Source organism: Larus michahellis, chromosome 2 (assembly GCF_964199755.1).
Source record: "Larus michahellis chromosome 2, bLarMic1.1, whole genome shotgun sequence".
NCBI classification, from domain to species: Eukaryota; Metazoa; Chordata; class Aves; order Charadriiformes; family Laridae; genus Larus; species Larus michahellis.
Window position 1 is genome coordinate 48,864,041 of NC_133897.1, and position 19,500 is coordinate 48,883,540.

General features: G+C 42.0%; 1 protein-coding gene across 1 annotated transcript; it reads left to right on the forward strand.

Moving 5' to 3' along the window:
- The first annotated feature begins 7,901 nt into the window (after positions 1–7,901).
- LZTFL1 (leucine zipper transcription factor like 1) lies at positions 7,902–19,476 on the forward strand. The gene is made up of 10 exons (XM_074573479.1): positions 7,902–7,997; positions 10,283–10,407; positions 10,888–11,082; positions 11,575–11,635; positions 12,510–12,578; positions 13,981–14,046; positions 14,181–14,258; positions 16,963–17,136; positions 17,567–17,670; positions 18,489–19,476. Exons 1-10 carry the CDS (start codon positions 7,995–7,997, stop codon positions 18,505–18,507), a joined length of 894 nt encoding a protein of 297 aa, XP_074429580.1. The 5' UTR covers positions 7,902–7,994; the 3' UTR covers positions 18,508–19,476.
- The last annotated feature ends 24 nt before the right edge of the window (positions 19,477–19,500 follow it).

Consider the following 19,500-nt stretch of genomic DNA (forward strand, 5'->3'; position numbering starts at 1 on the left):
CTGGTGGGCTTGACGCGAGTCACGCACTCCTAAGTATTCAACACGTTCTGCACCCACCCGCCGCTGGTGCCTGGGGGTTTGTGGCACCCTCTGGCCCAAGCTGCCTTTGATCCCTTTGCCCGCTCTCGGTGCTGGAGCAAAGGCTTGCAGCAAACGTCTGCTGGAATCTGGTCCAAAAGGTGTAATGCAGCTGTTTTCCTCTATTTAGAAATTATTGTGTTCAGAAAGCACAGATTGAGGGCTAATCCTTCCAGTTTTTACCTTCATGAAGCAACTTTAATGCATCTGGATTATTTCGGAGCGAGGTTGGCATCATGAGATCTTTGCAACAAAAGAGCACTAGTCTAGACACACAGTATTTATTTAAAAGCAGATTGAAGAAATAAAACCAGTCATAAGCATGTGCTCTTAGTTTTTAAGTTTTCCATCAAGACACAGAACTGCACCCAAAATTGTGCTGGTCCCTGGAGTTCCAAGTACAGGTATAAATCTAGCACTTGGCTTTCAACAATGCCACCTGTACCCTGTGCATAGTAGTTGAATTTCTGATGCAGAAACCTCAAAGTCTATTTTTTTTTTTTATTTGACTTCTTTTCAAAGCAGATAACCAAAGAAATAGCCAAAGCACGCTAATGCTACAGCTTGGTGCGGGATTTACACCAGTAAAAATACGTGAGCAGGCTGAAAGGAAGCACCTGTATAACGCCTATAAATCAGATATACCACACATGAATACTAAGATGCAGAAATTGAGACTGGTCGTAACCCTCCATACACCAATGGTGTTGGGTAGGTCTGTGGAAACAAGCGCAAAACTCCTCTCCCAGCCATGGGTCAACATGGCAAAGTCTCTGGCGGCAACAGCCCCACAAGGGGTTTTCCTTGTCCCCATCCCCATCCCCGTCCCCGTCCCTGTCCCCGTCCCTGTCCCTGCCTGGCTCCAGCCCAGGGAGGGCCGACCGACCCCAGGCAGGGAGGGTGCACCCACACCTGTCCCCTCGTCACAGGCAGGCTCGTGCTCATCACGGTAAATACGGGGAGAGCCAAAATCTGACGAATCCGAGGTATATTCCCGCCGTCCAAGAAGCAAAGCCTGAGGACCTCACCCGCAGCGCAGAGCAGGCAGTGTGCTAGCCGCAGCGGCCGCCGGGTGCCAGGGTTTTGCTTTGTCGTTGTTGCTGCGCTTGTTAACGGGTCATATTAATAATAACAATAGTGTGGGGTTAGATACAATGAGCTTTCGGATGTTCTAGCCGGCGCCTGATTTTTTTTCTACGGTGAACTTGACAGCACACAGAACATTGACAAGCAACAGACCACCCCTTGAGACAAGGAGGGGCTGCTTATTAATCAAAATTAATTTGATCCCTTTTTGCTGATTTTTTGGGGGGAAAACCGCAGTTTAAGGAATCGCTGTGCTGAGCGTGTTGACTCATCCTTCCCAGCTATGTCGGACCTGCCGCGCTCCACCTGCTGCGACTCCTCACTTTGGAAACTCCCCAGCCAGTTGAAATCTCGCACCAGCAGTGCCTCGTCCCCATCACAGTGGCACAAAATTCGGCTGTCAAGGCTGAGACCTGACACGTACAGCCCAGAGGTGACTGTGGCCGGTGGCTGTCAGTCAGTGAGCTACTGATTTCTCCCTGGTACCCATTTCCAAAACGTCACTGCAGCATCTGCTGGAGGGTGCAGAGCTGAGCATCCCCAGGAGGCTTTTTAATGTTATTTGCTTTGAGCTGTCAGACCTGCCTTAAATTGCAATCTGAGAGATCATTGTAATGGGGTGGGTTCAATGGGAAACGAGCTTTTTTTTTTTTAAAAAAAAAAAAAAAAGAAAGGCAATTTGTAATTTGGTTTCCTTTCCACAGAGGCTGCATGTGGAAAAGACAGACATGAATCGCGGAGGAGGGGACTCACCGGGACGGTCGCTGCAAGGGGGTCAGCCTGGCCGTGGCACCCAGCAGCCGCACACGGTGTTTGCTCTTTGCACCCACAATGGAGCTTTGGGCTTTTTGTAGGCTGAGGTGGGTGTGTGCTCCCCGGACCCCGGCCTAATTAGACCTGTCACAGGCTGTTTTCTCTGTGGTTTGCATGGTTTAGGTGGCTCGAACACAGATGGTGATCTTCTCTTTTTTTATTTCTTCTTTGTTTTTCTTTGTTTGTTTTGTTTTTTCCTGGCAAGCTCTTTCGAGAGCAAAGGGAAGACCTCTCATACCATCATTTTTCTGCTCGTGTGCACCGTATAGCATTGGGCAAATCAGAGGCTGCTCCCAGCGTGGCCGTGTCCTGCTGGAAAACACTTTCACTGGGGGAAAAAAAAAATAAATGCCTGACCAAGAAACTGGAGAACCAGGTCAGGCTGGGACAAGAGCGAGATGGAAGGTCTCGTCCTGCCCACTCCAAGTTGTCCCACAGGCGCAGCTCCCCACGGCTGCCCACCAAGGCTGCAAGCGAGCAGGGGACGGGATCGCAGGGTCTGTATGATGCCCAACAGCCCGGAGCAAAATGGAAATACCGCCACCTTCGAGAAGAAAGGCCAGGCTGATCCTGCCACAGAAACTGGGGAGACACAAGACAGGACTGCAGGCAATCACAAGTGCTGGTGGCATGTCTTACATGACAACCATCCAGAAGAGTGTGGCAGGAAAGATTTTTGAAGAGGAAGGCAGTGAGAAGTGGTTAAGAAGTATAAGAACTCGCGCAGCTTACGTCTTCTTCCTGGCAAGCTGGCATGCAAATGGCGGTGGTTTAAATTCCCCTCTCTACCGGGACCCCGAGCGCCATGGGGTTTTGCTTAAATGCTGGATGGTGTTCAGCTGTGACCGATGCTCACACTTCAAGAAAAGTTCCAAATTGCAGTTCAGGCTCAGCTCCAATTATGAAGAAAACAATGACTCGGACTAGGTTTTTGGGTTGGGCTCAGCTGTCACTCGACACCACGCTCCAGCATCGGCAGCGTGGCAGCCCCTTCCAAGGGGAAGGAGCCCAGGGTACTCCATGCTCAACCGCAAAATCCCTGCCAAGGTGTCTGCACATCTTTAACAACTAGTTGCCATGCTGAAACTCCTCCTGAAACAGGCGTAGGTTTGGATGCGATGGTACCTCTGTACGGCGTGTGGCCACTTTCACCTCTGGACCCCCTAGGCAAGGAAAACAGGGGTGGGGGACCAGCTCTCAGCTAAACCCCAGGGCACCGGCTATGGAAAGCACAGGTGTGACAGCACAGGCATAGCCTCTGGGCTGGGGCACCAGTTTCTCTGGGCTGGCAAATGGCTGCCTGACAGCTGAGCCATCGTAATTACCCTTAATTCAAGCTAGTTTGGCCCTTGGTGTGATGCAAGGTGACTCAGCATCGGGAGAGTTGTGTTAACTGCAGTAGGATAAAGGCATGCCCCGCAAGGCAAAGGCTCTTCACATCCTTTGGTCTCTCCATGAATCTGAGCCCTCACGTTCTGGATTTAAGTGACTTTAATTAGACTCAGCTTAATTCTTCCTCGAAGCAAAGTAGGAAGTGTAACTTAACCTACCCACTTCACACAGCCGGTTCCTCTGTCCTAAAAAGTCCCTGGGCAGATAGATCTGCAGACCAGAACATGGGCGGCTGCTCATCCTGTTCGTTATTTTTCTGCCACGTGCCATTTTTTAAGTGAGTGTCGCTGACGACAACGGCACTTTTCCCCTCCCAACAGCGGGAACAGAAGCAGGAGAACAGCGTGAATATCACAAATCCTCTTGCCACATTTCTCCCAAGCCGGCTCCCTGTCTGCATCCTTGCTCAGTGTTGTCCACAGTTAATTCATTCCTAACCAAAACAGAGATGGTACGCTCAGTTCTTGCGATGGCGGCATGCATCGTGAGAGAACTAGTGATTTCCCTCCAGCTCGTATCATTACAAAGCTAAGCATCTCCGTTTTCCTTACAAATACATTGCTTTCACCCTCACCAAGAGAACTTGCAAGTGTAACGCTTTTTTGCTTCTTTGTTGAAAGTAAGTGGGAAAATGAAAACCACCAGCATTTCTTATATGTCTTCTCTTTAGCTTCAGGGTGTTTAATTTAAAGCACAACTTGGGGACGATTTTTTTAAGCTCCTCATTTAGTGCATGTGCTAATGGCAGAGACGTATTCGGCTTGATGGGCTGATCAGGTGCTGCAAAGATTTTGCAGAAATGGAACAAAACTTGGGGTTACACCCTCTGCTGAGGCTGACTGAGAAGTTTCCTTCTTTCACAGTGAAAACGGCACTGTGTTTTTACTAAATCTGTCTTTTAATACACTTATTTTCCCCTCCCCAAGTAAAAGGAGGACATGAACCCGCTTCTCTCCGAGCGGGCTATTTCACATGTTCAACAACCCCTCAGCTGGTCTGTTTAGGAGAGGCCACCGCCACGATTCGCCGTCCTCTACGAGGAGGATATTCGCACTCGGTGAGACCAGTGCCTCTTGTACTCAAGCAAACCATGTTATCTAGGAACTTCCTATAGATCAAAACACTTGAGGCGAGTCCTAGGAACATAAGACTGGACATGACAACTCACCTCAGCTGTCTCCTGTTTCCCCAAAGTGAGGGAAGACAAAGCACCTGGGCTATTCCTGACGAGCAAGAGTTGCTCTCCATTGAGTAGTCTCTCTTACCTTCAAGCAAAGAAAAGACGACCCTGCATAATATCATTCCCATCCTAGACACTTGCAAACACTTTGCAAATCAAAAGCATGGTTCTGTAGATCTTTTTTTTATTTCTTATTCCACCAATAATGCAATTTCAGCCATGTTACTTGCTTATGCAGGCTACGCACAGGGTTTCCTGGGGATTTCCATCCTTATTCCCATCTCCAGCAGGGGCACAGAGACGCTACAATGATCAAAAGTGTTTGTGAGTTCAGTTGTAAATTTTGAGATGTGTAAGACCTGCCTGGTTTGGTTTCTTGGTTTTGTTTGGTGGGGTTTTTTGAGGGTATGTTGCATTTTTGTAACTTCCCCCCAGCTGACCCCATTGCAGGTGGAAGCGCAGACAGCACCCCCGTGAATCCTATCCCTTGGGCCTCCAGAAAATAAGGTACTGGCAGAAGCCACCTGCAATGACACAGGTCTGACTACCCCCTCCCTGCTGTCACAGAAGGTCACCACGGCAGACACAAGGTTGGATGCTCCTGTGGGGAGCTTTGGTTGCAAAGCCCTGTCTCTCTGACTTCGTAGTTTGAGAAAGACACATTTGTCCTTTTTATTGATGCTGAAATCTGTGAATTACTAAACTTAGTTTAGATAGATTAGGTGTTTTGGCGGGGGGGGGCTAGAATGTGGTTTTCTAGATGTGGCGCATAGTCATTTTCTCAAATTCTCAAAGAAGTGTTCAGCCATTGAGTTTTTCAAAATGAATTTTGCACAAACGTTCCAGACCTTCGTTCACTCAAAAGAACGTATTTAGGCTTCACCATTTTAAACAGCATCAGACCATCCTAGTTCAGACGTACGTTTTAATAGCTTCATTTATTGAAATGTTTTACAGAGCCAAACCTAACTTCTAGCAAGGAGGGTTAATGGGTTTAATTCAGTGACCTAAGTCAGCACGCACAGTATTATCAGTGCTTTTGCAGAAGAGATGGGAGGCCCGGTAATGGTAAATCACGCTTGTGACAGCAGAAACTGCCATTTCCCATGGGCAGCCAGCAGCATCCAGCAACTCAGCTGAGTCGCTTTAAACGATCACAGAAGTGTCATTTGTGGAATGGTCTCTAATTTAACTGTACCTGTTCTTACTTTGCAAGCCTTAGCGATCATATTAAAAGAAAACTTGTATATTCTCTCTCTGCCTCACTGTTAAATTGAAGTCAGGAGGAGTGAGGAGACGCTATATCACAAATATACTAATGCGGATTCTTATGACAGAATTTTTTTTTGTATTTCCCTTTTAAATGTTTTGACATTTCAGTGAGTTCCTAAGTCTTGACATTTCACTTGCCTGGTGGATGAAGGGAAGGGGGTGGATGTAGTATTTCTGGATTTTAGTATAAATTTTGATACTGTCCTTCACAGCATACTTCTGGGCAAGTTGTCCAGCTGTGAGATGAGCAGGTAGGCAGTGTGCTGGGTGAAGGAATGGCCAAATGGCAGGGCTCAAGGGGTTGCAGGGAATGGGGCTACATCTGGCTGGAGACAAGCCACCAGCGGCGTTCCTCAGGGCTCAGTGCTAGAGCCAGTCCTGTTCAACATTTTTATCAATGACCTGGATGCTGGAGTTGGATGCACCATTAGCAAGTTTGCTGATGGCACCAAACTGGGAGGTGCTGATGACTATCTTAAGGGACAAGATGCCTTGCAGAAGGATCTAGATTGGAGCATTGGGCAATGATTAATGGCATGAAATTTAGGAAGTCCTAATGCTGGATTCTGCACCTGGCATGGAGTAATGCTGGGCAGAAGTATAAATTGGGAAAGGAGTGGCTGAAAGGCAGCCCTGCGGAAAGGGATCTGAGGGTGCTGGTCAAGAGCAGACTCAATAGGAGCCAGCTATTAATTTTGTCTGAGCCAAGAATTTGCTGTGGCTTCCCTAAGAGAGGAGACTCCAGCAGATCACTGGTGAGGCCACACCTGGAACACTATGTCCGGTGCTGGGCTCCCCAGTATAAAAAGGAGATGGAACTACTGAAGGAATCCAGTGAAAGGCCACAAAGATGATGAAGGGACCAGAGCATCTCTCCTATGAGAGCTGGGATGGTTCAGCCTGGAGAAGAGAAGGCTCAGGGGGATCTCAACAATGTGTATAAATACCTGAAGGGAGGACACAGAGAGGACAGAGCCAGGCTCTTTTCAGAGCTGCCCGGTGACAGGACCACAGGTGATGGGCACCAACTGAAACACAGGAGGTTCCCCCTGAACATCGGGAAACACTTTTTCACTGTGAGGGTGACTGAGCACTGGCGCCGATTGCCCGGGGAGGTTGTGGAGTCTCCATCCTTGGAGATATTCAAAAGCTGTCTGGACACAGACCTGGCCAACCAGTTCTGGGTTGCCTTGCTTGGGCAGGAGGGTTGGACCAGGTGAACCCCAGAGGTCCCTTCCACCCACAACCATGCTGTGATTCTGTGATCCAAGTGCTCACTCCGTTACGCCAGAGTGGTATCGGAGCGTTAGGCTTCAGCATCAGAGGTACTCGGTTTCAGCAGGATCACTGCAGTAACAGGAACCAGATGTAACATGTCCTGCAGTAACACTGAATGCAAAAATCTCAGTGCAGAATCGGGCTCTTAAAACAAAACTGGCTTATCGATTACAAAGCTCATCAATGCCTACCCACTTACCTTTTTATTATAATTTTAAGACGTTCCCATGCATTTTGCTCACCTCCATCCAACTGCCAGAACCTCCCTCCCCAGGAGACTCCCTCCCTCCTTCATTCAGTCATTCGTATTTGAACAGCGAGAGAAGCAAAGGATCCCAAAAGCTGAACAACTCTTTTATTTCGTGATGGCCTCAAGAAAAACAAACAACAAGAAAGCTCACCCAAAAAACAGATGTGGAAAAAAACCCAAACCCTCACACAGCCTCCCACCTGCTTGCTCCCGCCTCCGTTTCCATCGGGATGAAGGAAGAGCCGAGCGACGCCGGCCCATCCCGTCGCGGCCACAAGCCGAGGCCCAGCAGCACTGCCCTGCCCGCCCCGCCCGGCGGCAGGCCCTGGGGGTCTGCAGGCCGCCCCGGGGAAGGGGAGGGGGAAAGCCGGCACCCCACAAACCCCACCAAGGAACCCCAGACTCCCGCCCGAGCCCGCTCCGCCCTGACAGGACGCTGGGCTGAGCGGGGGGCGAGGGGGGAGAAGGGGTCATTGCGCATGCGCAGAGGGCGGAGCGGACGTTGCCAGGGAAACGGCCGCCACCTCCCGCGGGAGAGAGTCACGTGACCCAACCGGCGCCAATCGGAGCGCGGCGAGGGTGCTCGCGAGGCTTCGTTCTCCATGGCAACCGCCGGCCTGTAGCCGTCCCAGGGCCTGGGCCGCCATGGTGAGTACCGGAGATGCCTCCCGCCGCCCCTTCTTCGGTAGCGTCGCTGCCTGGCCGGCTTTGCTCCCCGGGCCGCGCCGTAGCGGTGAGGAGCCTCTCGGTGTCGGTCGGAGGCTGGGCAGGGCGGCGGCTCGGCTCGGCCCGGTCCTGCCGGGGAGAGGCGGCCCCTCGTCGTGTGAGAGCCGCTCCAGGGCGCTGCTGCCGCCGCCGTCCTGGGCATCCGTGTCAGCCCTGTTGGACCCTGCGGGGACTAGCGGGACTTAGGATGTTTGCAGGAATTGATGTCCCGGTTGCTTAACGGCGCTTGGAGATCACACGTGGCTTTGGCCTGCCCTTGTGTATTTATTCATTAGTTTAATGTCCTTTTGTAGCTGCTCTCTGGATTGTGAGATTTCGGCACTGGTGTTGGCGTATGGCTTCCTTTCTGTCTGTAATGAATAGAACTTTTTCAGCTAAAGCAAACCCAGTGATAGCAAAGAGAACACTAAACTTTTCATGCGTTCTCTTATTTGCGAGATGTGGGACTTTGTGGGAGACATCGGACTTGCAACCAGGTAGTGAGGGCTTGTTTTATTTGCTGCTGTTGCTGTTTCCTAGACTGCCTTTAATTTCCAGGCAGTCGAGGTCTGTGCTCACATTTTCAGTATTGTTCATCCAGGTATTGCATTTTCACTGGAGCCATCCTGTGCAGCTGGATTAATAAGGACAATGTGATCACATTAACCCTTTTGTCTGAGTTGCTACATTGCTGTCTCCAACACCAGCAATACATTGGAGTACACTGAGTACATTGGAGTGAATGAATTCACCTCTGGTTTCATCAGTTCTCCAGGGACTGTGATTATAAACACCCATTTGTGTCCTCTTGTGCCTCCTTGTGACTTGTGCTACCTGTATGAGCAAGATTTATTATAATGCAATTGGCCATGCCAATATTCCTTCTTTAGAAAAAGATGCATATGTAGAAGAGCTAGTTAGTCAGATCTAAAAGCGATTCCTCCTTAATTTGCCCTGGGAATATTTGTTTCTGGGCAATAGGATGTTGAGAAACAAATTCAGATTCTCACTTAAGGTTACATGAGAAGTCTCAATATTTTACATATAAACTAACGAAGAAACATAATGTACTTTCCTGTGTACTTTGTTAGTACATCTATAAAAAATATATTGTTCAGCTACATTATTCATAACATTGCTGGATCTTGCACTTGGGTCACAAGGCTTGGAGAAGAGTGGCTGGAGAGCTGCCTGGTGGAAAAGGACCTGGGGGTGTTGGTCGACAGCTGGCTGAATATGAGCCAGCAGTGTGCCCAGGTGGCCAAGGAGGCCAACAGCATCCTGGCTTGTATCAAAAATAATGTGCCCAGCAGGACTAGGGAAGTGATTGTCCCCCTGTACTCAGCACTGGTGAGGCCGCACCTCCAGTACTGTGTTCAGTTTTGGGCCCCCGGCTGCAAGAGGAACCTTGAGGTGCTGGAGCATGTCCAGAGAAGGGCAACAGAGTTGGTGAGGGGTCTAGAGCACAAGTCTTATGAGGTGCAGCTGAGGGATCTGGGGTGGTTTAGCTTGGAGAAAAGAAGGCTGAGGGCAGACTTTATCATTCTCTACATCTACCTGAAAGGAGGTTGTAGGGAGGTGGGTGTCAGTCTCTTCTCCCAAGTAACAGGTGATAGGACACAGGAAATGGCCTCAAATTGCATGAGGGAAGGTTCAGGTTGGCTATGTGTTGACCAAGAGGTTATCAAGCGTTGGAACAGTCTGCCCAGGAAAGTGGTTGAGTCACCGTCCCTGGAGGTATTTCAAAGACCTGTAGATGTGGTGCTTAGGGATGTGGCTTAGTGGTGGACTTGGTAGTGTTAGGCTAGTGGTTGGACTCAATGATCTTACAGGTCTTTTCCAACCTAAATGATTCTATGATTACATATGTGTATGTGTAATACAAAGAGATATTTATCAAAGAGCCTCCTCTCCTCTACAGTCCTTCTGATTCTGGTGCTTTGTGGCCTTTTCCCTCTGATTGTGTCTGGTTTTGTATGACTTTTCTGATGGTACCGATCAATTGAGGACTTACTTCCAAGCACTGGTGCTTTTAAAGGGGGAGCATTTATGTGAGGTATATAGGGGTTACGCATATGAAAATATGGTTGTTTTTTGACATACTAGTTAACATAACCCTATGAAAGCAAGCGGGAAAACTAGTCAGAAGGCAAGTCTTCACAATACTTATGCTCTTTTTTACTTATTTCAGGGTATATTTATCTTTGTGCTTATGTCCTTACCCGCAGGCAGAGCTAGGCCTTAATGAGCACCACCAGAATGAAGTGATCAACTACATGCGCTTTGCTCGTTTCAAGCGTGGCCTGTGTCTCAAAACAGTGGATTCTTGTTTTCAGGACCTTAAGGACAGCAGGTACTGGGGTGGGGGCCTGGTTCTGAGCAAGGGTAAAGCAAAATATGCTAGCAACAATTGCAAGTTTAAATGCTTTATGGGGTGTCTTTTCTCTGTTTATTTTTGTATGCTCTTAGTGAGGAATAAAGACCCAATAATTTTGCAGGTGTTACAAGACAAGTCCTTCTAAAACTAAGTTGTTTAAATTCTTAGGAATTAACATAGATAGTCACCGCATGACATTGCTTTATATCGTGCTTCTGATGTCTAAATTTGATGTAAGACTGTAGTGGAAGTAATATTTTTTATTGTAATGTTTCCAAGACAAAATTTAAATACAAGAACCAATTCATAGGGCCAGGTCATCTAATAACTACTGACAGTGGGTGTTTTCAGAAAGACATTGCATTATATTAGAGTGATACCTGTGTAGTGGGGTCTCATAACAATGCAAAATTGTTACCTTTCTCATACATGACTCACCTTGACTGCTCTGTTTAGACTTGTTGAGGAGACCTTCACAGTTGATGAGGTGATAGACATGCTGGATGGACTGCAGACTGTTGTACACAGTGAAGTGGAGTCGGAGCTCATAAATACAACTTACACCAACGTTTTACTTCTGCGGCAGCTCTTTTCGCAGGCTGAGAAATGGTACCTTAAGTTACAGACAGACGTCTCGGAATTGGAGAATCGGTAACATATATTAGGCTATAGAGAATGCCTTTCAATAATAAGAAAACTTCAAAGTGTTGGCTATTTGCATTATTTTCCCAACTGTAGAAACCTATTCTTTTACTGTAGTATCGATGATAGGTTAGTTTCAAGTCTTCTGTCTATAAAGTAGTGAGATACACAAAAATTTCAAATTTGTCAGGAAGATGTTTTTATTGGTAATATTCTCACTTGAATTAATCAGTTAAGAGCAGATGATAGGATTTGATTAAAAAGCCTTTGTTGTCTGAGTAGATTATATTTTATTCAAGGATGGTAAATCTTACTGTTCTGATGCATACACCGTTGCATGACATGTTCTGTTGCATTCATTGTATTTGAGTAGGACTTCATTCTGTATTTCTAACGAGAATCTTACATGCAGTAAAGAGCATAGCATCAGCCTGGTAAAATGTGTTTCATACCATAGCTCTCTGAGTAAATAAATGCCTCCCTTTATTTTTTCTTTTTAAGAGAATTGTTGGAACAGGTTGCTGAGTTTGAAAAGTCAGAATTTACATCTTCAAACAAGAAGGTAGAGTTTTATTTTAATCAAATCATAATCAAATGTCATGTTATGTTATGACAGATGTTTAAAATACTTAGTACTGACTCTCTCTGCTTAAGGGAGAAAAACAAAATAAAAATAAAAAAGCCCACCCTTTTTCAAAATAATCTTTGAAAGTCTCCAAGAAGTAGCATTTCGCAGTTTGGCACCAGTGCTCAGACTGAATGGTCTTGGCTGTTTCCAGATTGCAGGTTTTGCACACCCGGGGCATGCCTCATAAACCTCATTCAAAGTCAGCCAGACCAGGGATGTGTTGGAGCATCTACTCCTGGGTTCCCTTCCCCCTGGAAACTGGGGGAAGACTGGGACGTTCACTTGTCCCAAGGCTTTGTCCCAACATGGAGTCAAGAGATGAGAAGATTCCACAATACAGATGTGACATTAGCTTATCTTGTATGATTATGGTTGCACCTTATTTGGTTTGTAGCGTAAATATATATTTAGTTAATATATATTATATATGAATACTTAAAATAAGAAAATTATTTTGAGCTGTGTTTAAAAAAAATAATTTACTCTTGCAATCACTCAATTATTTTTTTTTGTTTTCCTTACTCTTTGTCTTTTGGTTGCTGCTTCATCGGTAGTCTTTTGTAAATTCAGGTCTGCAATCGTTTTATGTCTCTATGCAGTGTTTTTGTTTAACTTTAGCTGAAAGTGAAGTATATAACTTAGGAGCCAAGGTACCAGTAAAAATGAACTTGAAATAAAAGGTCATTTGTTTGCTTTACAAAAGAGAGCTGAATTGACTGTCAGTAATTATTTTACAGACTAAAGGAATACTTTTCTTCCTCCTAGAAATCTGTATAATTTAATTTTTTACCCTTTATTATTTGTTTAGCCCAGTGCCGATCTCATTAAGCCAAAACTGGCTCCACTAAATGAAGGTGGATCAGAGCTGCTAAACAAGGTAAGAACTTGTCTGTTTGTGCAGTTGTGGTTAATGACCATTCTGCTTATTCAACTGAACTGGATAGCTGTGCAGTAGTATGTGTTTAATGTGCCTGTCACTATATAGACACCAACGTAATATACCTCAGAATGTAAAGTAAAATGCTAATAAATTAATTAATTTTATAAAGCATCTTAAATTTATTGTGTGGTTATGGTCTCTAACATGTATTGCGATATCGGCCTTCCTTTTGCAAAGACATTTTGACTTTTGAAATTATTTATTTTTTAATTTAATGAGGTAAATTAGTAGAAACCAGTATTCAGTTTGTTCTGTGCAGATGGCTGGCCTTCCAACAAGGAAATAAGTTGAAACGTGTAGCTGGCCAAAATGATTAGGTTATCGGACATTTTCTGTATTACTCAAAGTCAATCCTATTACATTTCAGTCTTTTTTCTTTTGTTAGTTGGTTAAATTCCTCCTATAGAAATGGGCACTTAAAGAATTTGGAATTTACTGGTTTTGAAAATGACTTACCACTTGCCGAAGACTTTCAGAATTTCAAAGCACATTCTAAAATTTAATGTTATCAATAGTTTTTATTAGGTATTGAACTCATTTGGTTCAACTAAACTTTTTATAATGCCACACTTCTTACAATATGCTTTTAAGTTATGAGCAGCCAAGAAATTTAGCAAGGAGTTGCATTTTCTGTCTTTTAGCCTGCATTACCGAAATGATCTGTCAAGTACAGTGTCTGAATTGAATTGTTCTTACCCATTAAGATAATTAAAGGATTCAAGAATTCAGACTTGTATTTAACTTATAGATCAATGTAATTCTCTTTCAAAAATAATTTCAAAATCTGTTTCACAACAGTTTTGTTGCATATGTGCATCTGATGTCTTTTTTGTTCTCAGAAATAATTCAAAGTTTATGTGGTGAATTTACTCTAACTGATAAATCATGGTTATTTCTTGTGATGCAGAACATGATATGCAGTAACCTGGTATTTGTCTCTCTTAAACAGGAACTATGAATAAATTTTTACTTGCCTGTTGATTGAAAATACAAATGATGAGCAGCAATAAGACTTGCATCTCTGAACATGCAATTTTCTTTATCATGAATCTTGATATTAACAAGATCCGGAGCTCCCTAATCTCAGTTCAGTAAAGCATGTGCCAAATTATATGGTCCTATATATTACAGTAGTATCAGAGTCTTAAATTTTTTGCTGACTGAGGCAGAAAGCATAATAAATGGATTACTGATTTCTTATGAAGGCCATTTTTATAAGCATTTAGAAGCTTGTTTACTTTCCTAAGCTATGAAGCATATTTTTTTTACCTGAAATATTTGTAAAATTCAAAATAGCACAAGAGTTTTCAAAAACTTTCTCTTGTTCCTTAACCCAAAGACAGTTGCTTGTCTCCAAGAAGAAAATGAAAAGTTGAAGATCAGACTCAAGACCATAGAAACACAGGTAAATTCCCTGTAAGCTTGGATACTTAATGCTCTTTACATATTAAAAAATATCTAAGTAAGACTCCGGTGATTATTGTTCTGATGTTTTCAATTAAAATGTTTCTGAGGTTTTATGTTTTTGATGTACCACAGGCTACAACTGCACTAGATGAAAAGTCCAAACTAGAGAAGTCACTGAAGGATTTACAGATGATCCAAGGAGATCAAAAGGTGAATACAATTGAGATTTCCCCCACCACCACCCCGTTTAACGTAACTGTTGCCTGTACATCTAAAAAGCTGGTCTGTATGGTGTGTTTCTTTTGTAACAAATACAAAAGTTCAAGTTAGTATCGTCGTGTTCCTGCTGACATTGTCATGTTCCTGCTGGTCTGTCAGTCAGCAGATAATCCAGAATGTTAGCTGATTTTATGACATGTATTTTGTGTCACAAAGACCATAATAAATGATTATCAGAAAGTATTATTCCAGGTACTATCAGGAAGTAGTAATCCAGAGTTCATAATTCTCAGGGCTGATATTTGTATTAAGAGATAAAAATTTATCTCTATTTGTTTCTTTCCATTTACTAATGAAAGAATTATATCTAACCTGTTTTTTATAGCAACAGTAAAACACTAATTCTTTCAAGCATTTGTCACACTTGATATTGAAATAGACAAGCCAGACTTGCTGCTTCTCGCTTCAGAATTCAAAAACCTAAACACTTATATAAAAGCATCCAGTGTCCTATATTAAACATCAGTTGAAGTTTTGCTACAAATGTCAATGATCATGGGTGAGATTACAAATGTTAGATTTTTATGTAGCTCTACCCATATCAGCATACTGTCAAAAATGATTCACTGTTTATTTTTACTACTTGAAGTTCTTAATCTTTTTTTGTAAATGAGGATGCAAACATGGTGAGTTGCTGCTGCAGAAAAAAAAGACAAAAGAAGTTACAAGTCGGGCAAGTTGACACAGATAAATCTGTTCAGGTCACTTTACTATTTTTTTAAGCTTGTACCTTTATTTTGTCAATAATTAGAATTTTCTAAAGTTTGTTCATGTGTGATCTGTTTCTTAAACTTAAAACATTTCTGTTCAAACTTTTAACAAAATTAGACACTTTAAACACATTATTTTCAGAAACTAACTCTTTAAAATTCCTGAAGTAGTTACAGATTTGGAAGCCAGTTCAACATCATAAAACATTTCCACTATAATTTTCTTATTTTAATCCTGATTTCTTTTTATTTTGCTTTCTAACTGGTTTATGGTATGTACTTGGCTTTCTTAATATGTTATAATTTTATCTAGTAACTTTCAAAATCTTTATTCAAGAATATAATTTAATAGGGAACTTGATTTATCAGTCATGGCAAATATTTTCTTTATCTGTTTTGTTAAGCTTTAAATTAGTACAGGTTTAAAATATTAAAAGGGTTTATTAAATCCCAGCTAATAGTGTTTGTAGTTTTAAAAGATTGGAATCAAATCTCATCCTACTTTTCTTGTTAAACATGAATGGGCCTCAATGTCAGGGCTGCTGAGTTTCTGCAGCTTTCATGTCCTAATTTGCTCTCTTACATTTTCTATTTACCAGCATATACATGTTGTTGAAACTAGCTAGTAGATATAGTGCTGAAATGTACTACTTTATTTAATCAATTAAAATATTAGTTGCTCAGAGAAAATGCTAAATTTTATCCAGTTTCACGGCATGTTTTTATAGGATGGGTGTCAATAACGTCACATGAACCCAGTTGCTCATTAAAGTGGTAGTTTTCAAACTCTTTGGACAAACAAACGACAATGGTTGTTAAAGACTAACTCTTAGCTTGACAGATTTCCACCTTTTTTTTTTTCTTTGGGTTTTTCTTTTAATAGTTTCATATGGTTCCACACACCAAGTGTGAACCACTGTTTGTGAGTAACTGCTCAGTTGAATCAGTTTAACTTGAGGATTTAGAATTTTTACATAACTGACTTATGTCACAGTTTAGAAAGACGATCACTGGCTCTTCTGATCTGAAACACTATACAATATAGTGCTTCTCAGCATTGCAGCCTTGGACTCTGTCTCAAAATGACCTTTTCTTCTGTACAGGTAGTATTATCAAGTGGTTTCCAATGCTAAAATCTTACCTTCCACATAGAAAAAGGAGCAGAGCTTCCTTGGTTTTAGATTTTTGTTCTTTTTTCAGATGCTGCTGGTTCAGCCTCATCCTGAGTCATTATACTTTTGAGAGTTTGAACTTGAGCATTTAAGCCTGAGAGGGTTTTTTTTAAATGCAAATTTGTAGAACAGTAACATGAATATAATGTTATGTGACACAGAACTCATGTCCAGAAGAGTTTGGGTTGTTTCTTCTCACAAGGGAACAGGAAAGTTGTTTCACAAGCAGCTGTGGAGGCTCTTTTTGTAATCTGTCTAAGAACAGTGCGATATTGGTACATGACTGATAATATAAGCCTTAGCACTTTCATCCTTTCCTACCAGTATTACACTAACAGCTTTTGAACCGCCCGTGATATTTTACCTGCTTTAAAAATACATTATAGCATAGACATTCAGATCTTAAACTGTAATTTACTATTTCTGTATGCCAAATAACTTCTTGTGATATGCATCATCCCATGGCTTCACCTAATTCCTAAAGAAGTGAAATACGAGAACTTAAAGACTCAACTCAGTATAGAAGACATTCCAGCCATCTTTAAAATGCATTTGTTAGCAATTTCTTTAAAGTTATAAATTAATTAGTGCTTTAATTATTTTATTTTTTTTTTAGTTAAAGCACTTCTAATTTAGGTTTTACAGGAACAGCCTGAACATAATTATTAAAAATTAAGGTGTACCCACTTTATCTGGAATTTTGCACTTGCAGTTTTATATATTTGACATATTTTAAATATTCTTCTTTTGAAGACTAATGCAAACCAGGATATCACTGAACTGGAGAATAAAGTGGCAGCTTTGAAATGCCAATTTGAGAAGACTTTGAATGACTCTACTGCAAACCAAAAATTCTTGGAAGAGAACTTGGTGACAACAAAACATGACTTGCTTAAGGTTCAGGATCAGCTATCCACAGCTGAAAAGGTTAGCAGTTTATCGTAATGTAAACGTGAGACCCTTACTCACATTTTAACTGATTAGTAATTTAACAAGCATACAAGAGTTTACTGGGTCACACTTGTGTCAGTCTATCTTTGTTATTTCAGTGGAAAAGCACATTATATGTAAAATAGCAAAAACACAACTAACTGTGTGATTATAACCAGATGAATACTTAAAAATTGCCCATTTGTCTGCATAGAAATTTTTGAATGAAAAGTGTATTCCCAGTCTTCTGAAGACTTTTAGCTTGATTTAATTAGAAAACACTAGCTGTCTTCATCTAAATTTGAGTACGTTAGAGAAACTACTATTCTGAAACTTGAGGAGGAAAAGCAAGTCATCTTTTTTTAAAAAGCATATTAGCCTGGCTTTCATAATATGTGAATAATATGTTGGTGTTATTGTTACGTAGGAATTAGAGAAGAAATTTCAGCAAACAGCTGCCTATCGCAACATGAAAGAGATTCTCACCAAGAAGAATGAACAGATAAAGGATCTACGTAAAAAGCTTTCCAAGTAAGTGGTGCTCCTCTGTCTGTCCAGACAGGATCCTTGTTCCAGATCCATATTCTGATCCCATTTTGTTTTTATAAATGTGAAGCGCTCTCTAAAACAGACTATAAATTTTCCCTTAGAATTTCTTTTTAAGGGAAGGCAGTTCCCTGATTTTTGACAAGTCAGTCCTTTTAATGGACGCTAGGTGAGTTGGACTGATGTGTGCAACAGCAGCTACAGTGCAGCAAGTAATGAGACAATTTACTATGGAGAGGAACAAAATATTCATGGGTGTGGTAGATAAGCTGCCAAGTGCCACACACAGAGATACAGGTGGGAGAGGTGCCAGATGCTTTGGCTTTATCTTATTTCTTCCACGCTTGTTTATGGGAATGAGATGTCTGTGGTATGTAAAGAGCCTTAGGCCTGTATTGAGTAAAGAAAGATGCACCCTGCCCATTATATTGCATAGAAGACTATCATTCTGCAAATGTCAAGTGAGCTTTGGCAATGTGGGGATGCCTTAGACCCATGCTGTAGGAGGACAGATGTGGAACTTAAAACTTCTGTTTAAACTTCTGCCGGTATTTTGGGATTTGTGGGTAGGTTCCTGGTCATTCCCTCATTCTACTGTTTGGTAAACTGGCCAATTTTAAAAGGAGAAAATAGTCTGAAAAGTATATACATTTGTCTGTGCCCTAAGTCACATAGTGAGCCTTGACAGGAATGTGTCACTAGTGAGAGCAGTTTATTACTTGAATTTCATATTTTCTTTAGAGGCAAAATATCTCTTGGGTATTTTCTACTCTGTTTTAATGATTTATTTTTTTAATCCTCAGATATGAGTCAGAGGACTAAAACATCAAAACCATCTGATCAATCGGAAGCTGCCATAGAGAGAAAATGTAGACTGGTATTATTTTTCAATAATTTTTGGTTCGAATGGTATATTTTTTGCTTCTAGTGCTTAAAATAACTTTTTATTAATACTAATAAGATGCTGAAACTCCTATCTTAATTCCTTATAAACCTACAATTTATATGTATTAGTTTCTGTAGTCATGTTTTTAATTGTTAACCTTCGACATTCCTTGAGAAATAGCAAACAGGAGCTTATTGAAGAACTGAGACCATTCTCTACAAAGAAAGGTGTTTATTTTTGTTAAGAAAAGAAAAAAAAGAAAAAAGTAAACATTAGAGTTTTTTGACGTCTCTGAGGTGGAAAATCCAGTTGTTACTTTTGGATAGTTAATGTAGCCATGAAGTGGCATTATATGTGAAAGTTGCATCAGTGGAAGTAAAAATTAGGAGGGAAAAAAAAGAAACATGCTGATTCTGTAATGTTATGTCACACTGGACTTCTCATACCTCAGCAACAGTGGTCAGTAACATTTTGCTGGAGGGTGTTCATTAGAGAGTGAGGTAAATACGCTTTATAGTGGAAGCGCTGGACCTTTTCAAATAAAGCCACTAATTGGAGTTATACTATTTCACTTGAACTTACTTGAAACAAATTTGAACATCAGAATATAGATTCCGATATTTCCAGTATTCTTAACGTTAAGATGATAACCTGAAAAAGCACAGGGAAGTTGCTAATAGAGCAACCTTCTCGGGAAATTGGTTTAGATGTTTTCATCTCCTTTCTTATCGTAACCTCACCAGAAAACAGCTTACTTCTCTCAAGTCTTTTGCTTGTAATATTCTGCCTTGCATTTATCTGTAAGCCTCCTAATAGTGAGTTCAACTTGTTCATCTGTCTCTGTTCATATGTATGTTGTATTTTACTCCAAATAAAAACATTTTGTTTTCGAACACTTAATCTTGAAAGGAGATGGTTTCTTATAGGAA